The 18,871-nt window shown below is 44.9% G+C and overlaps 1 protein-coding gene across 1 annotated transcript in view; it reads left to right on the top strand.

The window, feature by feature from the left end:
• LOC146198080 (uncharacterized) overlaps positions 1-18,871 on the top strand; it is a 123,129-nt gene that overhangs the window by 34,025 nt on the left and 70,233 nt on the right. The window contains exons 12-14 of the mRNA XM_084591850.1: positions 2,485-2,812; positions 3,252-3,456; positions 5,786-6,251. Coding sequence (XP_084447976.1) covers positions 2,485-2,812; positions 3,252-3,456; positions 5,786-6,251 — 999 coding nt within the window. The remainder of the gene's footprint in view (positions 1-2,484; positions 2,813-3,251; positions 3,457-5,785; positions 6,252-18,871) is intronic.

Genomic DNA, 18,871 nt, shown 5'->3' on the forward strand with positions numbered 1-18,871 from the left:
TATATCAATGGTCTCACAAGCTTAGCATACTACTTGCGGCAAGTACATGACTGGCAATAATGACATTGGTGATATGCCAGCCGCGTGTTATCTCAGACTTCATCTTGCGCGACTGGCAATCGGGAAGTCCATATCGCAAACTGCTTGTGGTACGTACAGCACAATTGCTGATCGTCATTTTGGCTACGTATGGGCCACACATCACTGTAAACTGCTCGCTGTTTATACAGCTCAATTGTAGCGATAACGAAGTCAATAATGTGTGGGGAAAGCATAGTGGTCGACGTTGCAGTCATAGCTTGCACATTAATTTAATCCATAATGGCACATCGCACACTAGCCATGAAATTTCAGGAATTTATACCCCAAAAGTCATATTAGCAAAATTTGTTTTGGGGGTCCTGCTGTATACTTTAACTAGTACATTTATGCACTACTGTTTTTGCTTCCTTCTATTAGCATTAAAGTTTTAGCCAGCTGAAAAGTTTGTGGACAAATATTAATAAAGCCATGCTACCTTGACATGCTAATATCTACCAAAGGTGTTGCATAAAACTAGCTTATCACTGGAGCCAAAGGCAGGTTAGACATAAATGTTTACAAAGGATGGTACCGGCGTTGTACATCTCTTGTCCTGTTTCATGTGCTCATCTTTTCTAGCACTGTGGAATTTTTCCATTATCTCCTTCAGGTGCCAATTAAATTTTCTGAACGGAAATTAGTAGGCCAGGCAGAATTCAGATATAAGATAGTGCAAAAATATGTATAGTTCATTCGCGTCCACATATGTGAACATGGCACCTCAAAGCGGCTACATGTATGAGAACATTGGAACATTTTCTGCATTTTCTAACTAATTATTAAGCACGAATAAAGGTTTTCCTCTGAGAACACCTTGGCGCCTTCAAGACTGTGACACCTGAATACAAATCAGGGTATTACGTACTGCTCTTGCACGAAGTAACAAAGCGCCGCGGACACTTTAACAATTATGGCATTGAGACGCAGTGTTCACATTTGTGGACACGAACTCTGAAAGTCCTCTGAAGCACTTTTTCTATGTCTAAGATAATGAAATCTGGCATGCAACATCTACATTCCCTTATTGACGTAATAATTACAATAAATAATATTATTAGGCATCTGTTTAAAAAGCGGCATGCAAAAATAAGAGCTGCTGATTTGTCCCGCCATAAAACGCTGCGACATCCATTTTTACTTGCCGTTTACAACCACACTTTGCTGTAGCTACAAGAGATGGCGCCACATACTTGACAGGGCGGGTCCAAATGTTACAGGTGCCAAATCCGAAGGCGGAAATTAGCACTCCGTGCAAAGATATAGTGAAATTTAGATTGCGTCCACATATGTGGACTCAGTGCCTGAAGGGGTTATTTATGCCTGTGTCACACAAGCAAGCAAACTCTTTCACCTAAGCAGTCTTCTAGCGAGTTGAAAGGCAGACTTTTATTCAAAAGGAATTGCATAGCCGACACACGGCGCTGGCAATCTTTTTAGTGTTTCCTACTGTGGACTCTTATCGAAAGCGTGGCGCTAGATCTTAGAACAAAACCACTCAGAATAAACCGGCGTATCTCAACATATAAATGAAATATGTGTGTTATTACACATTGCTTATAGTAAATTTAGCTACACTAGTTCACAAACGTTAAACTAAAAAAGATGGCGTGCATCTGCATTGGTGGTTAGCATCACCACGTGATATCTTTCAATACTTACGAGAGTGCTGCCGAAAAACTACATTATTGTGCCCAGTTAACCTTCTGTGAAACGTAAAACTTTTTTTTATAATGTATAAAAGTGGCAAGAAAATGCACTTTTGCTTCCTCTACTTATCAAAAGATAATCACTGGTGTCCATTGGGTAGGAGGCCATTCCTTTTTAGCCGTGAAAGAGATTGGCGATCTCCGCTTACGGAAAAGACCACTTCTGGAAAGACGATTGAACTCTGTCGTGTGTCTGCGGATGACTCTTTTTGGGGAGGTGTCTTTTTATTCATATACCTGGTGCTTCTAATGCCCGTGACACACGGACACTATAAAGGCAAGTCCATAATTGGTTTTACTAGAGATTAATTTGGAAATGTTAGGAAACTTGCAATTATCATCTTTGTATTGATAAGGCTTTCCTAAATAAAGCTTTGCTCCGTTGAAATTACTTTTATAAAAAGATCACGTCTTGTTTCTCACATTGTTGTTCATATTTTGGTAGTCTATAAATTAACTATATCCGAATTAGTTTTTAATCATTCAAACATGAAGACACCAAAAATTGGCTTGAAATTGCGATGTTGAGGAGGCTGAGTGGAGAATGTTTAGTACATATCATGTAGAAGCACTGGTGAACCAGTGGGCAGTTTGTATATTTCAACACATTACTGCACAACACTTGATAGGAGCTGACTTCAGTCATTGAAATGCCAATCAAAAAATTTTTACTTCAACTTTTCTTTCCTCCTTGCAGTGGGCACAAGAGGACAAGCCCCATGAACATTGATGCAGCCAAGGACAGCGACTCTGCTGATCCTAGCAAGTTAAGTGTGGCAGAAAAGGTGTCAATGTTCAAGAAGTCGGTGGTGCTGGATGCTCCCCAGAATGGAGCAGAGCGGAAGCGACCACCGCGCTTTTCCATCGCCGAACGACGTCAGCGTGCCCAGACGCAGCCTGTGACCACTGAGGAAGTACAGCTGGCAGCGAAAGAGATGAAGGAACAAGACAAGCAGCCAGAAGCTAAGGAAGATGACCTCTCTAAGATGAGCCTGGCTGACAAGCTCAAGATGTTCAATCAAAAAGTGAGCATTCTTCTCTCACCTGTTTCTTGCGTCAAAGCACTGTCTGCTGCGTTTGGTGGTTGCTGCCTACCTGTGGTGAATTGTCGGGCATTGTTAGGCAAGCAAGGTGAGATTTTGAAAGAAAAATTTACAAGAAGCAAAATATTCATTTATGTGCATATACATCCACAAAGCATCCTTGTGCATTACAGCCATGTTTGTCCTCAAAGCACAGGTCACTTAAAGTTCCATTCTGCACTCTACAGTGCATTCTGCATTCTTCTGTTTCGCAACTCAATTGGCATTGGTAGAACATCCACTATGCCAGTGCAGCACCCCAGTGCTCTGAAGGGAGTTTGAGTTATGTCAGCTTAGATTTTTCAGAAAATGCCATTCTTGGAATGTGCACATAATGCAGGCAGCATGTTTGAAATCTGTCATTTGATGTCACTGTGTGCAGGTTACCTTGGATGTACTCCAGCAGAAACAGCCGGTGCGCTCCAACAGCATGCGGCGTAGTTTAGGTCCCCAAACAGGCGGTGCAGAGCCTGCCACACCAGTCATGGGAACCACTGCTTCCCTTGGCGTGCCGCTTGCGCGAACGCGCTCTCATTCTTCACCCCCAGAGGACTCGGCACAGCCTACTAGTGCTGCTGCTCCCAAAGGCAAGTTGATAGTTGTCCCTTGCATACTGGAAAAAAGAGGGAAGGGAGAGAGATGAAAAAGCAAAGCAGTTGGAAATGGTACGTATTCTTGCAGGGCTCATTATTTTTTTACATGCTATTGAAAATAAACCCTTAAGGCAGACTCTAGGGGAGGGAATTGCATAAGGGGGGGAGATACAGTAATAATGGTTCACAAAAAAATAATGTTTTGAACATGAATTGCAGACACACATAGACACAGCAGTCAACCCAATAATCACATATGGATATAAGCAAACGAATAGCGAATAATAAAAAATAAGCAAATAAGAAAAAGAATAGTTCAGAAGCACTGCTACACTGGCAGTTTCAATGGCCATTGAGTCAAGTCTGTCGAGTCAACGGAGCAGCTCACAACTCTACAGAGATCATGAAGGCCTCAGAGCAGTGACAGCATGCGGTCTGACATGGAGCGCTTGTAATAATATGCTGGGGATTGAAATCAGTCACATCACCACTTAAAAATCATGGAATTTCAGAATACCCAGCTTATTTTCGGGAGAAAAAAAAAAATGTTTCGCCTTAGAAGCTAGCAGAAAGCGCAATACCATTGTTGCCAGCACTTGCTGAAAAGCGCATGAATGCCATTCAGCCCCTCCAAAACGATATTTATTCCAAGAGTCAATAATATTGTAACTAATAGTAATTTTGTTGTAGGCCGATTGCTTGCATGCATCCTCGGCGGCGGTCAAGTTTGCCATGTAATAGCGGCACAACTTCTTCGACTTTGAATGCGATTGAGAATCTCGAAGGCTTTCGACTCAATTGCCTTTGAAAGTGGCCACGTGACAGGGGTATTAGGCTGTCGGTCTGTTGAGGAAAATTAGATTAAAGTTTGTGAAGTAGCCTTGCTATCTTATGACGGGATGCCAGGGAAGTTGGATTTAATATTAGTAACACTCAGCTGAGAATTGTAGTTTGATAAATAAAAGCAGCATTCATTCATACTTTATTTTTCCAGAAACTATTTTTAATGTCCTCTAACATTTTGTAGTAATTACTCTTGATGGAGGTTCCAAATACTCGGTGCGTATTAAAGTTTAGTATGGGTGAATGTTTTATATGCGGTTAGTCTGACCTTGGACAGAGAGAACTTGAGCAATCTGAGGAATGCAAGTAATTTAGAAACGCTTGCAACAAGGGACGTGATGTCCATTGATGGGTATTTGGTCAGCTAGGCTGGCTTCACTGCATGAGGACAGTGTCGCATTGGAAAAAAAGCATGCCAGACAGAAAGCCACTTTCAGGTGGACCCAACGGTTTCCTCATTACGCAATTCTACAGAATTGACGCTGCCAATCCGGCCCTGTGTTCCAAATGTGATTGTGCAAGAGCTTTTTGAAGCGCCCATAGCAGGGGCACTGCACGCAGTTTGATGTATTGAATGTTAGCTGAGCAGAAATTTGATAAACGCGAATTAGTGCTCTACTTTGGCATGGGACTTTTAAGGGGATTTTCTGAGTTTGACATAAGAATAATTCAAGTTCTATATATCCAGCATAAACTGCAATCATGGTCATTTAGGGAGTGTAGGGATTTGGAATTCCTTGGCTGCAGTGCATTATGGGCGATTTGGAGAATTTTGGATTGAGAATGTTGGTACTCAATCGATGCCCCTGCGGTTAATAGAAAGGCATGAGCTGTGACTATGCTAACCTTTGAGACATCTCACATCACCAGTCGGCAGTTGTGACGTACACATCGGTGTTAAGGAGTGGTGGCGCATGACTGCAAATAAATGTTAGCTGTAAAAGAGCCATTTGAATACATTTCCGCTTTTTCTCCATGTATGAATAAGGGTCCATTCTGATGCATCAGATATGTGCGTTGTCTGGGAAATGCACTGCGGACCATGTCTGGTGTGCAGTATGTGATAAATAAAAATGCTAAGAGCAGGATTCTTGTTATTAGTACAGTACTGTACAGGCCAGCAGCTACTTTCCATAGTTGTCACCTTGAGAAATGCTGCAGCTATAACATCCTGGACAACTATGGAGACTGGTTGCCCCTTTGTAAAGGGCTGAGGCCTTAATGATTACTCAACTAATGAGTGATTGACTTTAAACACAACATTCTTGGAATTATAGCATATCATTCAGACTTCTCCTTTAGTGACACATTTGATGTACAATGGGTGGTGCATGCCTGATGCCAAAACCTTATTCATTATAGTGCATATTTTAGAAATGTCTTCTCTTGGCTGGTAAAGCTCACTAAAAAGCATGTGGCAATGCTTTCTTTTTTTCCAGTGCTATGAAACTGAAAGCACAATTCCACTATTCTCTTGTAGGCATTTTGAAGGTTCAAGCAGGGCCTCAGCCAGTTGTGAAGAGCATCTTGAAACAGGAACATCCTGAAGTTAAAGAAGATGTCAAGGGCATTCTTAAGCCAGAACAACCTGCAGATTGTGCACCCACCACTCCTGTGAAGCCCATTCTGAAACCAGAGAAGAGCTCGCCTGAAGTTGAGTCTCCAAAAAGCACCAGCAGTGAGTCCTCTTCCGAAGAAGAGGAGGAGGAGGAAGAGGAGGAAGAGAAGGGGGTGGATGAAGAGGAAGAGTCAAGTTCTGAGTCAAGCTCTGATTCGTCCAGTGAAGAAGACAGTGACACTGAGGACACGAAAAAGATCCTCCTGGGTGGTCAGCGACATCTGGTGATTACGCAGGGCTCTTCGCCACAACCTGGTCGCAAGATAATATCGAACCCAGCTGTCCAAAGGAAGCTGAACGCTTCACTTCGGCGTAAGGAGGAAGAGCGGTGAGGGAATATTCCCATTTCTGATCTGACCCTTGGCTGCTTGCGGCTCTTCCTCACATTTGCAGCTTTGGTCCTCTTGTCCCCTCTTCTGAGACTGGGGGAGGAATGAAGCTTGCTTGCTGGTTCCCCTGCTGGTGCCTTTCTGCATGCATTTCATGGGGGCACACTCTGTAGTGGGCTAAGAAATTGGTGCTGGTCATTTGAACAATTATCAGTACTTTCGAACTTTTTTTAGACCATTTTTACTGCGTTACTGTTTTTTCTACTAAGTGGGGCTGTTCCTGCGTTTGGACTGCTGATGGCAGGTTTTTCAGTGACCGTGCTGTTTTTATGCAATTTTTTTCTTTTTTTTGTTAAAGCTTGCATGTATTCATGTTTTACTATTCCTTGAACGGATTGTGCTGATATGCATCACTGACTTTTGATCAGTGCATGTGAACTTTGTTTTAGTGCTTGGGACAGGTGACATATTTAAGCCTTTATAAATATTGCTGTGGTTAACCTCAGCAGCAGTGTGCTGCTTAAGCTGCTGTAATGCAGTTTTCTTTGTGCAATAAATTCTTTTACCTTGTGGAGCCACTTCATTATCTGTGCTCCACTTGTACAAGGCAGTAACAGGAGATAGTATACATAATTTGTAGATGTGTCTGAAGGTTTACATACCTCAGCTTTATAATGGTTCCTATATTTGTGCAACAGGGTCATTCCACGTGAAACATCCCATAGCCCAAAAGCGGCCATCACCTATTCTCGAATAAAATTGGGATAATTGAGGAGACACAATCTCCCTAGTACTATTCACAGCTTGCTTAGAGGAAGTATTCAGAGACTTGGAATTGGAGCAGTTAGGGATAAGGGTAGATGGAGAATACCTCAGTAATCTGCGATTTGCTGATGTCATTGCCTTGCTAAGTAACTCAGGGGATGAATTGCAAAGAATGATTGATGACCTAGACAGGAAAAGTAAAAAGGTAGGCTTAAAAATCAATATGCAGAAGACTAAGGTAATGTTCAATAGCCTAGGGAAGGAATAGCAGTTTACGTTGGGTAGCGAAGCACTGGAAGTAGTAGGCGAATGTCTATTTAGGACAGGTAGTATCCACCCTGCCGGGATGGCGCAGTGGTTACGGCGCTAGACTACTGTTTCTAAAGACGCAGGATCGAATCCTGGCCTCGGCGGCAGCTTCTCGATGAAGGCAAAAAGCAAGGTGCTCGTGTGCTGTGCGATTTCAGTGCACGTTAAAGAATCCCAGGTGGTCGAAATTTCCGGAGTCCTCCACTACGGCGTCTCTCATAGTTGCTTTGGGACATTAAACCCCACAAACCAACCAACCAGGACAGGTAGTATCCGCAGATCCGGACCATGAAGGGGAAATAACAGAAAATAAGACTGGGATGGAGCGCATTTGGCAAGCGCTCCCAGATTGACTAGCAGCCTACCGGTATCGCTCAAGAGGAAAGTATACAACAGTTGCATCTTACCTGTACTTACCTATTGGGCTGAAGTGTGGAAGCTAACAAAGAGGGTTCTACTTAAGTTGAGGACAACGCAGAGGGCTATTATGGAAAGAAAAATGGTAGGGATAACGTTAAGAGATAGGAAGCGTGCAGAGTGGGTCAGAGAAATAACTCAAGTCACTGACATTCTAGTGGAAATCAAGAAGAAATTGGCATAGGCAGGACATGTAGTGCAAAGAGAGGATAACCGATGGTCGCTTAGGGTAACAAACTGGATTCCAAGGGAGCATAGCAGGGGGTGGCAGAAAATTAGGTGGATGGATGAGGTTAAGAAGCTCGCAGGGGTCAAGTGGATGCAGCTCGCACAGGGCCGGGTTAATTGGAGGAATATGGCAGAGGCCTTCGCCCTGCAGTGGGTATAATCAGGCTGAGGATTATGATGATGATGATGATGATCAATTGTAGATTGTATAAATACTGTTTTGGTAAAATAATTTGGACCAGTTCTCACGTAAGCGACTTTAGAAGTTTTCGTGAACATGCGAAATCTGCTTGCACTTAAACATTTTTAAATCTGGTGTGAAAGCAGATAAAATAGCAAATTCTATTTTATATTATCGCATATATGTTGTTCTGTATTGCAACTTCTTAAATGTCCCCAAATAAGGCTTTCCTGCGTATTCTTGATTCAATAAAGAAGCAAAAAATTGTGCGTTTTCAGTATTTTTTATTTTGAAATTCGTTCGTATTTGTTACAATAAATTTTTGCAACATTCATCGCAAGGCGTACATGTGCTGTGTGATGTCAGTGTACGTTAAAGAACCCCAGGTGGTCGAAATTTCTTGTCCTCCACTACCAGAGTCTCTTTGGGACGTTAAACCCCACAAAACAAACCAAACCATTCACAGTTTGCTAGAGTTGATGCCAAAAAATTTAAACTTTCTTTGAGAAGTACTTATTAGGAAAATCTGTCCCAAATTTGGCAAAAAGATACTTTTGTTAAATTGAGATTTAAATTAAGCATGAAGGCCCTCAAGATAAAGATATGAGACATAGCTCATTAAACACAAAGCTCCTCAGCTTACAATCCAGAAGTTTTCGTTCAAAAAATTTTTCTTGCTTTGGACAAAATTTACGAAGTTCACAATCAGTTCTACTGCTTGGCACTGCCGAACTATAGTTTCACTGCATAAGAGCTACGCTCCACAGCTCAATTTCAAAGTGCCTATTAACTCTCTATCTAATATATGTGGGTGAATGATATCTCCTAAGCGAAATATGTCAGTAAAATTACCATCTGCTCAATTATTTTTTACACTTCAATAGCATTTTAATAATATCCATTTGTGTGAGGAAAGCAAACAGTGAACAATTTCAGGTCTTCGTCTAGATGCGAGAACTGTCAGACACAAGAGGCATTCTACTTGGCGCTGATTCATTGTTTCGTGCCTAAAACAACTGAGCTTGTTACGGGTCATGCCTGAGCCTGATTCTTGCCACTAAGTGCCAACCGCAGCACATCATTTTTTCGAAGCAAATCATGCTCAGGTCATGCTCCATCAATGCTCAGCGTCTGCATTATGTCGCGCACATCCTCTGTCTAACCGCTCGTGCCATCTTGAAGCAGTTTCGCAAGTCACCATGAAACAAAAAATTCAAATGTTTAATAGATGAGGGGATGAGAAAACAAAAGGCAGAGTCGAAAAATGTAGAGAAATTTCCTGTTTTCAGGTTTACCCTCCTTCTGTACATGTATGTGGGCTCGTTCAAACCAATTCGTTCTGCTGTGAGACAGGAGAAAAGAAATGACCACATGATTCTTCTGCCTGTGCAAAGTTGACTGTTACACAGCATGCATGACGTCGATGCTTTCTTCGCATTCCTGCTCACGCTCATGCCAAAAGTGAGTTTCAAACTCTGGAAAGTGTATCATTCAAGATGATTTTTTTTGTATCAACTGATTGAGAAAGTGTTGGCTTGGGGAGAAGCTAAAGTAAACATGCGTGACAAGAAAAGGTCGGCGCCACACAAGTGTAATGCAGTGAAAGCACAGTTCAGCAGTGCAGAGCAGTGACATTGTTTCTGAACTTCAAAATTTGTTTTTCTTGCATTGCACAAAATTTACTCGAGCAAAAAGTTCTGTATTGTAAGCTGAGGAGCTTGTATGTTTAATGAGCTATTTCACGCATTTTTATCTCGAGGGCCTTTGTGCTTAACTCTCAATTTGACAGAAGTATTGCTTTTTGCAAATTTGTGACTGATTTTTCCAAAATATACTTCCTAAAGAAAGTTTATATTAATTTAGGGATCAACTTGACCAACCAGTAAATGACGTAAAAATTTGACTGAAATATGAACGAATTTCATGATAAAAAATACTGAAAACATACAATTTTTTGCTTCTTTATTGAACAAAGGAACTGCAGAAAAGCCTTATGTGGGGACAGTTCAGAAGTTGCAGTAAAAAAACAACACATATGCGATAATATAAAATAGAATCTGCTTTTGCACCCAATTTAAATTACGTGCTAGCAGGTTTTCAATGTTCACAAAAACTTGAATGTTGCTGAGGTGAAAAAAATTTTTTGCACCGAATTACTTTACCAAAACAGTATTTATCCGATCGACCCCAATTTTTTCCGTGAGGATTGGTGATGGCCACTTTTGAGGCCCGGGACGTTTCGCATGGAATGACCCAATAACAAAAGATTGTGCACAAAACAGGGCAACAGGAAGAGACACAACATGAGTGCTACTAAAAACTGATGCACTATTGCAAGTGGAGCATTGCAAAAGGAAAGAATCAACCAAGCACATGCCTACTCAAACGCCATCACACAGAAAATATGGCAAGTTCAGATTAGTGAGAATGAAGAATCCTATCCCTCCATTTATGCATACTTTTTCTAGCAAGGCTACCGATGACACGCCGAAACAATGATCGCCCCTTTTGCATATTGATCTTGCGTACAATTTTTTTTCATGCTCAACCAAAACTAACTAGCTCAACTGCATGCTTTGCTTAATAGCAATGGCCGTTTTATTTACTCACATTTGAATCGGTGCTTCTAAGCTGCTTTTCCCCTCCTGCTACATTTTCAGAAGCAAATTTCATCCAAACTCCCATAAAAACCCAGGCAATACAGCCATGCTATTACATCGCAACTGTGATAGCTTTCCCCACATGCAGTGTTGAGAATTCCACTTTGGGATAGTGATTTACCCCATGCCAGCATTTTGACAGAATATGGTTGCGTGTGCAGCAGCGACAGTGCACTGACCAAAGCAGGACTCTCATTGCTTCTTGTTCGCTTCAGTGTTTGGTTGCTTCTGGCGTGTTGCACCTTACTGACGCGGAGCACACTTGCGGGCAGCGTGAATCTTGTTTCGGCTTAACTGTTAATGCAGTTCCATTGCTGCTGTGGCACGAGAACGAAACCTTGCCAACCGCTTTTCAGGCAGTTCTATGCAGGGCATTATTGTGTGGGTAGGTTCCAAGGCATGCATCTGTCATCTGAATTTTCTTGTCACCTGCAGCCTAAAAAGGCGGTTTCTAGGTTCCATTAGATGAGTTGCGCAGAATTAAAGTGGCCGTTGCAAAAACTCTGCAGACGTGCGCATGCGTGCCTAAATTTGTCCGTGAAGCACACACTTCCCACTTTGCCGGTGCTTCCTCTCCACCTACAGCTTGTTCAGGCAGACAAAGCGCCCTTGCAGGATGCCATGCAGATGCCAGAGCAGCACATTTTGTTCTCAGAAATTAAGACTAAACATCTACTAAACAGCGTTTCTTTTTTTTTTATTTACTACACTTCCATTTTCATGATTAGAAAAAAAAAACACAGCTGGAAACAGTGAGGTTCTGATGTGCTATCTGGTCACCATTTCTAAGTGTGACTGAAAAAGAAAAAAAAAATGTACCTACTAAAACACTTCTTGCAAAACGAATTTTTGGTTCAGTGTTATTCTAGTTTGGGCAAGATTGGTTGCAAGCAGGAACAGTATCACGATTTTTTTTTTTCTTGTAAAAAAAAAAGTGCTAGTCAGAATTTTATTAATACCTTGGAAGCTCTAGTATTTTTGTTTGAATTAAAATTGTATATAATGCACATTAGCCAGGCTCGCTGTGGAGCTTGGATTCTGAAGTTTTAAAGCAAATGTGAATTAAAATTGTATATAATGCACATTAGCCGGGCTTGCTGTGGAGCTTGGATTCTGAAGTTTTAAAGCAAATGCTAGCCAAGCCAAATAGTGTTCTTACTACTCAGTGCTTCAAACCTGGTGGATGGAGGGAGGGCACTGAGGACAATTGAACAATTTTAGTTTCTTCATTCGAATTTGTGATGTCACGATCAGAGAAAGAGCTCAGTGAACACCATTCAGCTTTGAGACAGCCAGTTATGGCGATGCTCGCATTTCTTTTGTTGGTCATTTCTGGCTGCCATAAATGGTGTGCCATAAATGCCACCAGTGATAAAATAGGTACCAGCTTTCCTCCCTTTCTCTTGGCATCTATGGAACAAAATGTTTGGAAAATTAATCTTTGACACTGTCTTGTGTAAGAAGAATATGTTGTGCCTTTGAAACTTGTGCCACCAACTCGGTCGCAGAGCTTTGTACGCCTCCTACAAAAGCTTCGTGGTTTAAGGAAGTATGCATACTGGCAATACCTGTAATCGAGCCGTCTCGGTCGGTGTAGCATCAAGATGCGTTATTAAAGACCGTACAGGTTCTGTGCTTAGTTCACAAGGGCTATAAACACGGGTCCCGAGAATTTATCGGTGACTCAGCACCAGTGTAATCGAGAGACCTATGGGCTGCCCGATCATTGAGCAAATGGCGTTAATGTGCCGAGTGCGGTAGTTGTCTCCGGCTCCTACAGGGCTGGTGGATCGAGACCTCTGTGACCTCTACCATTTGTGAGCTTCCTTAATTCGCTCTGCTTTGGTGCTTGCACGCGTATTCACATCGCGTGTGCAGGTTGCACTAGTCGCCTGCAGAGACCAAGGAAATTCGATGTATCTACTTGTTAGGAAAATCTGTGTAACAATCTCGGTGAGGGTGAACAGTGGGACTGCGCTTCAGGGGTTGCTGGTAGTGAAATAAGGCAGACAGAGACGCCGTAGTGGAGTGCTGCTGGTTTTGACCGCGCTGCAATATAGCACACGGGCGTCATGTGCATATCGTTTTCGTCACAATGCCGATGCCATATCCGCTGAGCAACCCAGCAAGCGTGTGACCAAGCTCTCTGCGCATGCGTGGTAGCACGCGGTGCCTGTACAGACTGTGAAAACCACAGTGAAAACGTCCGCCGCATAGCATTTTCTCCTGGTTTCCATTCTTGCTGTAACGTCTTTGAAGAGCTTGGGAAAGGAAACTACACAAAGCGCCTGTTTGTTCGCGTCGCGGAGCTCGTCAAAAGCCCTTGCCGCGAATTTCATCTCGCTGCCTCTTAGCGCGCACCAAAGGCTTCGGCCTAGTCCGCGTTTGGTGGCGCTATCGTTGCTTAGTATGACTGACGCCTTGTGCGTTGAGAAATAACCGGCGACACCTCGGCCGGCGGCACCTTTTCACTTCTACGAAGCTCGTGATTGAAACCTTGCAGCGTGGCTTGCATAAGTCGTTACTTCACTTCTGAAATATGTCTCCCCTTTTCTCACAACCCTCACAAGCAAGCTTCCAAACTGACCCATTGCGCAGGCTAGAATTCTGATTTCGAGAGGATCCATTGCAATTTGGAGTGCCTGTGGCATTGTTTTCGGTAAGGGATGTGCAATGAAAAGGGGGGGGGGGGGACAATGGAGTGGTATGCAGTCTTGAACGTCCAAAAGCAACATGTGGATAATGTCACTGTAGTGGATGACTGGATTAATCCGACCACCTGTGGTTCGACGTATAACGAATCGGCGCAGCACGCGGTCTCTTTTGCGTTGAGCCTTGATCGGAATTCGGCCACCGCGGCGGAGAAGGGGAAGTCTTTCACGCATTTGTTGAAGCTAGTTTTTGTCTGTCCCATCATTCATCATAAGCTCATTTTAACAGCCGCTCTGTTTCAGCTCCGTTCGGCGTTGCGCCGAATGCTATATATTTTAAAATTTTCTTGATGCAGACCGCGACTGTGGTACTGTATTGATCTAATCCTGGCAGCAGACCTGCCTTCGCAGGTCACTCAGAGACGCTCGAAGACGAGGTAATCGAATACGCTGTGCGACCATAGCTGCTATCGATCCTTGCGTTTGAAATGGCCCATTATTTTGACCGATGCGCTGTCCCCCGTCATCGTTAAATGGGTTGCTGTGCTGTGTATTTTTGTTCGTTTCTATCGATGCATCACAACTGCAGTGCATGCGGCCCGAAAGCAGGCAGCTTCGCTGCAACTGGCTCAGTCACTAGTGCTTGTCTGCCTCCTTAAGTTTATAGCAACACTTGGCGGCCCTTGCTAGAGGAGGAACTTTAGACTGTATACACCCTCCTGCTGCATGTCTTTGTTTGGCTTGTTTTTATTCTTCTGTTCGGTGGTTTTCGTTGAATAAAGCAGTCGCCTTATGCGGACAGGTGCATCAGCGTGTGTCGGCAAGGCATAATCGCAGGCTTTCTGGGATGTTACAGCTTCGAGTCGATTGCACAGAATGAGCTTGCTTTCCGCGCCATGCTGTGCTCTTGAGGGTGGAATTCAGTATTCATGATTCGCTGTCTTCCGATGAGGAAGGAACTGATTATGTTAACGAATTCCTGAGGTTGATATACGTGGTACAAAAACACCTGCAGGCTGAGCATTTCTTTGCAGTCACTTTCTTCCGCTCTTGCTATCGGTCATTCTCATCTCTTCGTTCACCTCTATTACATATCTACTGGGTGTCAAAGCTTAACTGGCCAACGTTTCAAAGGAAGATAGTGTCCTAAGCTGGTGAAGCGAGCTAAGTGCTCTCGAGAGTCGTGCGAGCTATTGGGAAGTATCTTTTTCCTTATGCAAAGTTAGCAGTTAGTTACTTTTGGTTACATTTATCCGGAACATCTGTTGCACAGATTTGTAGCAAGCAAGCAAGCGGTTTTTTTTTTTTTTTTTTTTTTTTTCTTGACTGTTTCAGCGGATAGTTGCGCATTAGGAAAGCTAGTTTGTCCGAGAGTTCGTATTTAGTGTATTCCAGATCGCGGTGTACCTTTTGTAGCGGAAATACCGCTAGGTTCGCAGACGTCGTTGACAGTTGTGCTTGGACTCCCGAGAAAGGTGGGGAGATACGAAAGGGAGAAATTCAGCTGTGTCCACGAAAAATCTGCCGCGCCATGCATGTACGGAAAAAGCCCCTACAGCTTTCGGACTCGCATGCGTAAAATTGGCCGCCCAATCTTGCTTTCCGCCGCTTCGTAGCTTAGTTCGTTTCTTGTCACTGTCGCAGCTATGGAAATCAAATGTTTCGTATTTATGCACGAACCCGTATATACAACTGTATATCGCCGACGTGTGGAGAAGCAGTGAGGTCTTCCAGACTCGACCAGTGGAGCTACTTCACCTGGTGAAGTCTGCTGCGGTTTTGGTTCCTCACTTCCATGCATGCTTCCAGCTTTCCATTCGGGCCTCTTCCGAGCCACGAAAGTTTGCCGTTTGTTTCCACGCGTCTGCGTAGCGCTCGTCTCGGTCCCTTCCCGTCCTAATCGACGGCTCGCTGTCCGTGTTGGGCAACCGGCAGAAGGGCACGACACGGGGCGTTGCGCGTGGAACCTCGACACAGCAGCCACCTTGCGTCTGCTGGATGCAAACAATTCGCCCGCCTCGGCCCCGCAGCCTTGACCAGCTGCTGTCCGCTGCCAGGCCTGTCGCCGCCGCGTGGGTCACGCGCGCTCCGCGGCCTCGGCGACTCGTCTCTCCCATTGTTTTTCCTTTCGTCTTAATCTTAACCCAGAGAGAGCCGGGCGGATGGACGGTGGGCCTCGAGATTGAATACTTCTCTCCATTTCTCGATGGCCGCGCGCGTGTAATTTGCGTTGCATTCATATATAGTTGTTTCGGAACTGCACGCTACACAGACTTTTGCGGGTGGGTGCTTCAAGATGGCAGTGGGTTTTCTAAAAGGGCTTCTGCCGCTGTTGGTACCTCTGTGCGAAATGTGGTGCTCTTGAGTTCGCCGCGGAAAGTTGCGCGTACGAAGGACTTGCGCGCATGCATCGATAGTTTGCAGAAGGGCTAAACGTCGTCTCTCTGGTTCCGCTATTTACATGGCGTGCTCGCGCGTGTGTGGCGGACACGCTGTACAAACGGACCTCTTATTTGTTTTTACGTCTTGGGGCATATTTGTCAGCCACGCAGTGTAGTGTTTTCGTGCATGGTCCGAACGATCCCTGACTAGCAGAATTAAGCCGTGCAGTTTTGTGGGCAAAGTTCCATTGAAGAATTTCCATTAATTTTGTTCCAGACACATATTAAATTAAGCCACATTATATTAACATCTTTTAAAACTTTGCGGGTTTGAAATGGCAATTTATTATCTAAGGGCTACGCCTGATGAGAAAAACAAGTGAGAGCTGCACCCTAGAGACAGCGTTACAAGATTACAAGCGTCGTTCGTCGACTTTCTTCTCTGACCCCATGGCTGGTCCTTGATCAACGCCGCTCAGGCTCCATTTAAAGTGAATTCGTTTCCCGCGCCCGCACGTGCGCCTGGTCGCGTGTAGCGTTACTTTCGGTGGTGACGGGTTCGCAGTCCCAGCACAGAGGCCGCTTGGTGCCGGACCCCTACAGCTTCCCACTCAGTCGGGATTAAACTCTTCAGTGTAGCATGACGTACTTTGGTTTTTGCTAACAATGGTACTAAACCCGACGCAAAAAGAGAAGCTTCTCGGGGTGTTCAATAGACGGCGTCACCATGGCTAATCGACAAATTGTATCGTTTACACTTTTTTCACATGGTAAACGTTCGTTTCGTAGAACCTTAGTGATCATCAATTGGAACGATCGATATAACCGATCTCCCTGCTGTTGAGGCAGCTAGCTAATAGCTAGCCCGGGATATTTATAATAGCTGTACGCCCTACTTATTGCTATTGAGCATATCTCTGCTGCTGCCTTATATACCACTTAGCTGTAAATGATCCAAAGATTTATTGGCAAGTCGTCCCCAATATCAGCTGTCCCGACTGCAAGAACTCCAGTGCAGGTGCGGTCGTACGTTAGCGGAGCACGCTGTACCGTTCTAATTGTAATCACGCATTCTATATCGAACAGATAAATATTTTGTACTTGAGAAGGCACGGCTAACCTGGACACATCACAGCTGCCAGTCGCAATCAGGCAGCGGGTGAAAAAAATTACAACGCAGTAGCGTGCTCCGTTTGCATTTTCCCGCATCAGAAAAAACAAACAAACAAACAAACAAACAAACAAAAAAACAAATCGACGACTGCGCACGCATGAGATTGTTAAAGCCAACGTAGGGAAAGAATCGCAGGGTGAACAAGTGCATCCTTCGCTAGAGTTCTCCCGTCGACCCCGTGGGGCGCAGCTCCGGACCTCGCTTCGAAAAACCGCGCCCTTTTTCTCTCTCCCAACCAGATGCGCTCGTTGCTTCCCTACGAACTGCGGAGCCTGCGAAGCACGCAACGGCGCATCTTTCTCTCTTCTTGTCCTCCTCCCTCTCCCTCAACTTCGCCACACCTCGCGCGCGGTCGCTGAGGCTGCGTTGGCTGCGCTCAAAGCTACCGCAGGGCAGCCAGCATCCGCGGCTGCTCTCTGGACTTGCGCGGTCGCATCTCTCTCCTCCCGAACCGTTGGCGGTGGCGTCGGCCACTTCGCCGTGTGTGCGCGCGCGTGCTCGTCAAGCAAGAGGCGTTCCCCGTGCTGGTGGCTTCTCGTGGCCTGCTTCCGCCTCGACGTGCCTGCTTCACTGCCCGCCAAGGTGGCGTTGACCATGTAGTGTGTGCTTCGTGGGTATGACACCGTGCCTCGTTAGTGTCGTTGCCGACGACGCAACCTCTTCGGCCGCAAGCGTGCTGCCTCGCCGACCATCCGCCGCAAACCACCGCTGTTGCAATGCTTGAACCTCTGTGAGTAGCACTTTATGATTTCGCGATCGTGATTCTCTGGTGGCCGCGTACGCGATGTTTTTTGTCTTGGACTATTGTCATGTTCGACGTCGACCAAAGGAAACCACTGTCAGCTCAAACATGAGAGCTGACAGCGAGGCTTCGATCAACGCAGTCAGTGCAGGCGGAAAAGTCTTTTCTGTCGCACCGTGCGTATCGACGTTCTAACTTGCCCGTATTTTGCGCTGCTCAACCCTGCTCTAGTGTCCTTGGTGCAGAGTCGCACTCCTGCAGCCTACGCTCGTGCACTGCAGCTGCCGACTGTTTGCACTCAGACGTTGCCTTTTCCGTTTGTCTCGGAGCATAGTATCATCACGAACAGTCGAGTAGTGCACAACCATATGCCGATCCCCTGGATCGTTCGTTTGCTGGGATATCTTTATGGCGGTCTTCTGCCGGAATGAACTCTAGCGTATGTGCGAGCTGCCACGCTTCTATCGGGATTTTCTTGAGATAACGCGCCCAAGTTTTATCGGCCTTTTTGGGATCCCGGTCGAGTGTCAGCACTCAGCAGCCAGTCCGCTGCACCTTGGAGGTGGCGACTGCTGTACGGGGTCTTTATCGCCAGACTGTTAACGCTACTCAAGGACTTCTTTGTTTGAGTACACGATCCTCTGCTGCGTAGAGGGCAGTAACGGGTGCGCGTCATTCCGCGCCCTCCGTGCAGAAAGCTGCCGAAGTAACGGTACCGACTTGCGCTGAATTGTGGGCCTTGCTTTCAGAACACGGAACTGACAATGAGGTACGTCAGCGAAGCCGTTTGTGAAATCGCTTGTTTCGATGTAATAATTGTAACACGCTACGTTCCGTTTGGGCATAAAACTTTTGTTAGAACGATTTCTCAGTCTGGGCACTTATGTGCGACTCGATTTTTTGCGATCCGCATTATGGAGAGACAAAAGACGTACTTGTTAAAGACACGGCAAGCGTTTTTACTGGAGCATGTTACTCTAGTTTAGACCTGGTATTGCCGCAAAATTTGACTAACCTTTTCTTTCAGCAGGCCGAGAAATCCGTTGTTGCATTCCGATATCGGCGTGGTGCTTCTCGCGAAGAAAATCTGACTGAAGAACGCGCTGAGCAG

The sequence above is a fragment of the Amblyomma maculatum genome, chromosome 2 (genome assembly GCF_055883805.1).
Source record: "Amblyomma maculatum isolate TAMU_Amacu chromosome 2, ASM5588380v1, whole genome shotgun sequence".
Lineage (NCBI taxonomy): Eukaryota > Metazoa > Arthropoda > Arachnida > Ixodida > Ixodidae > Amblyomma > Amblyomma maculatum.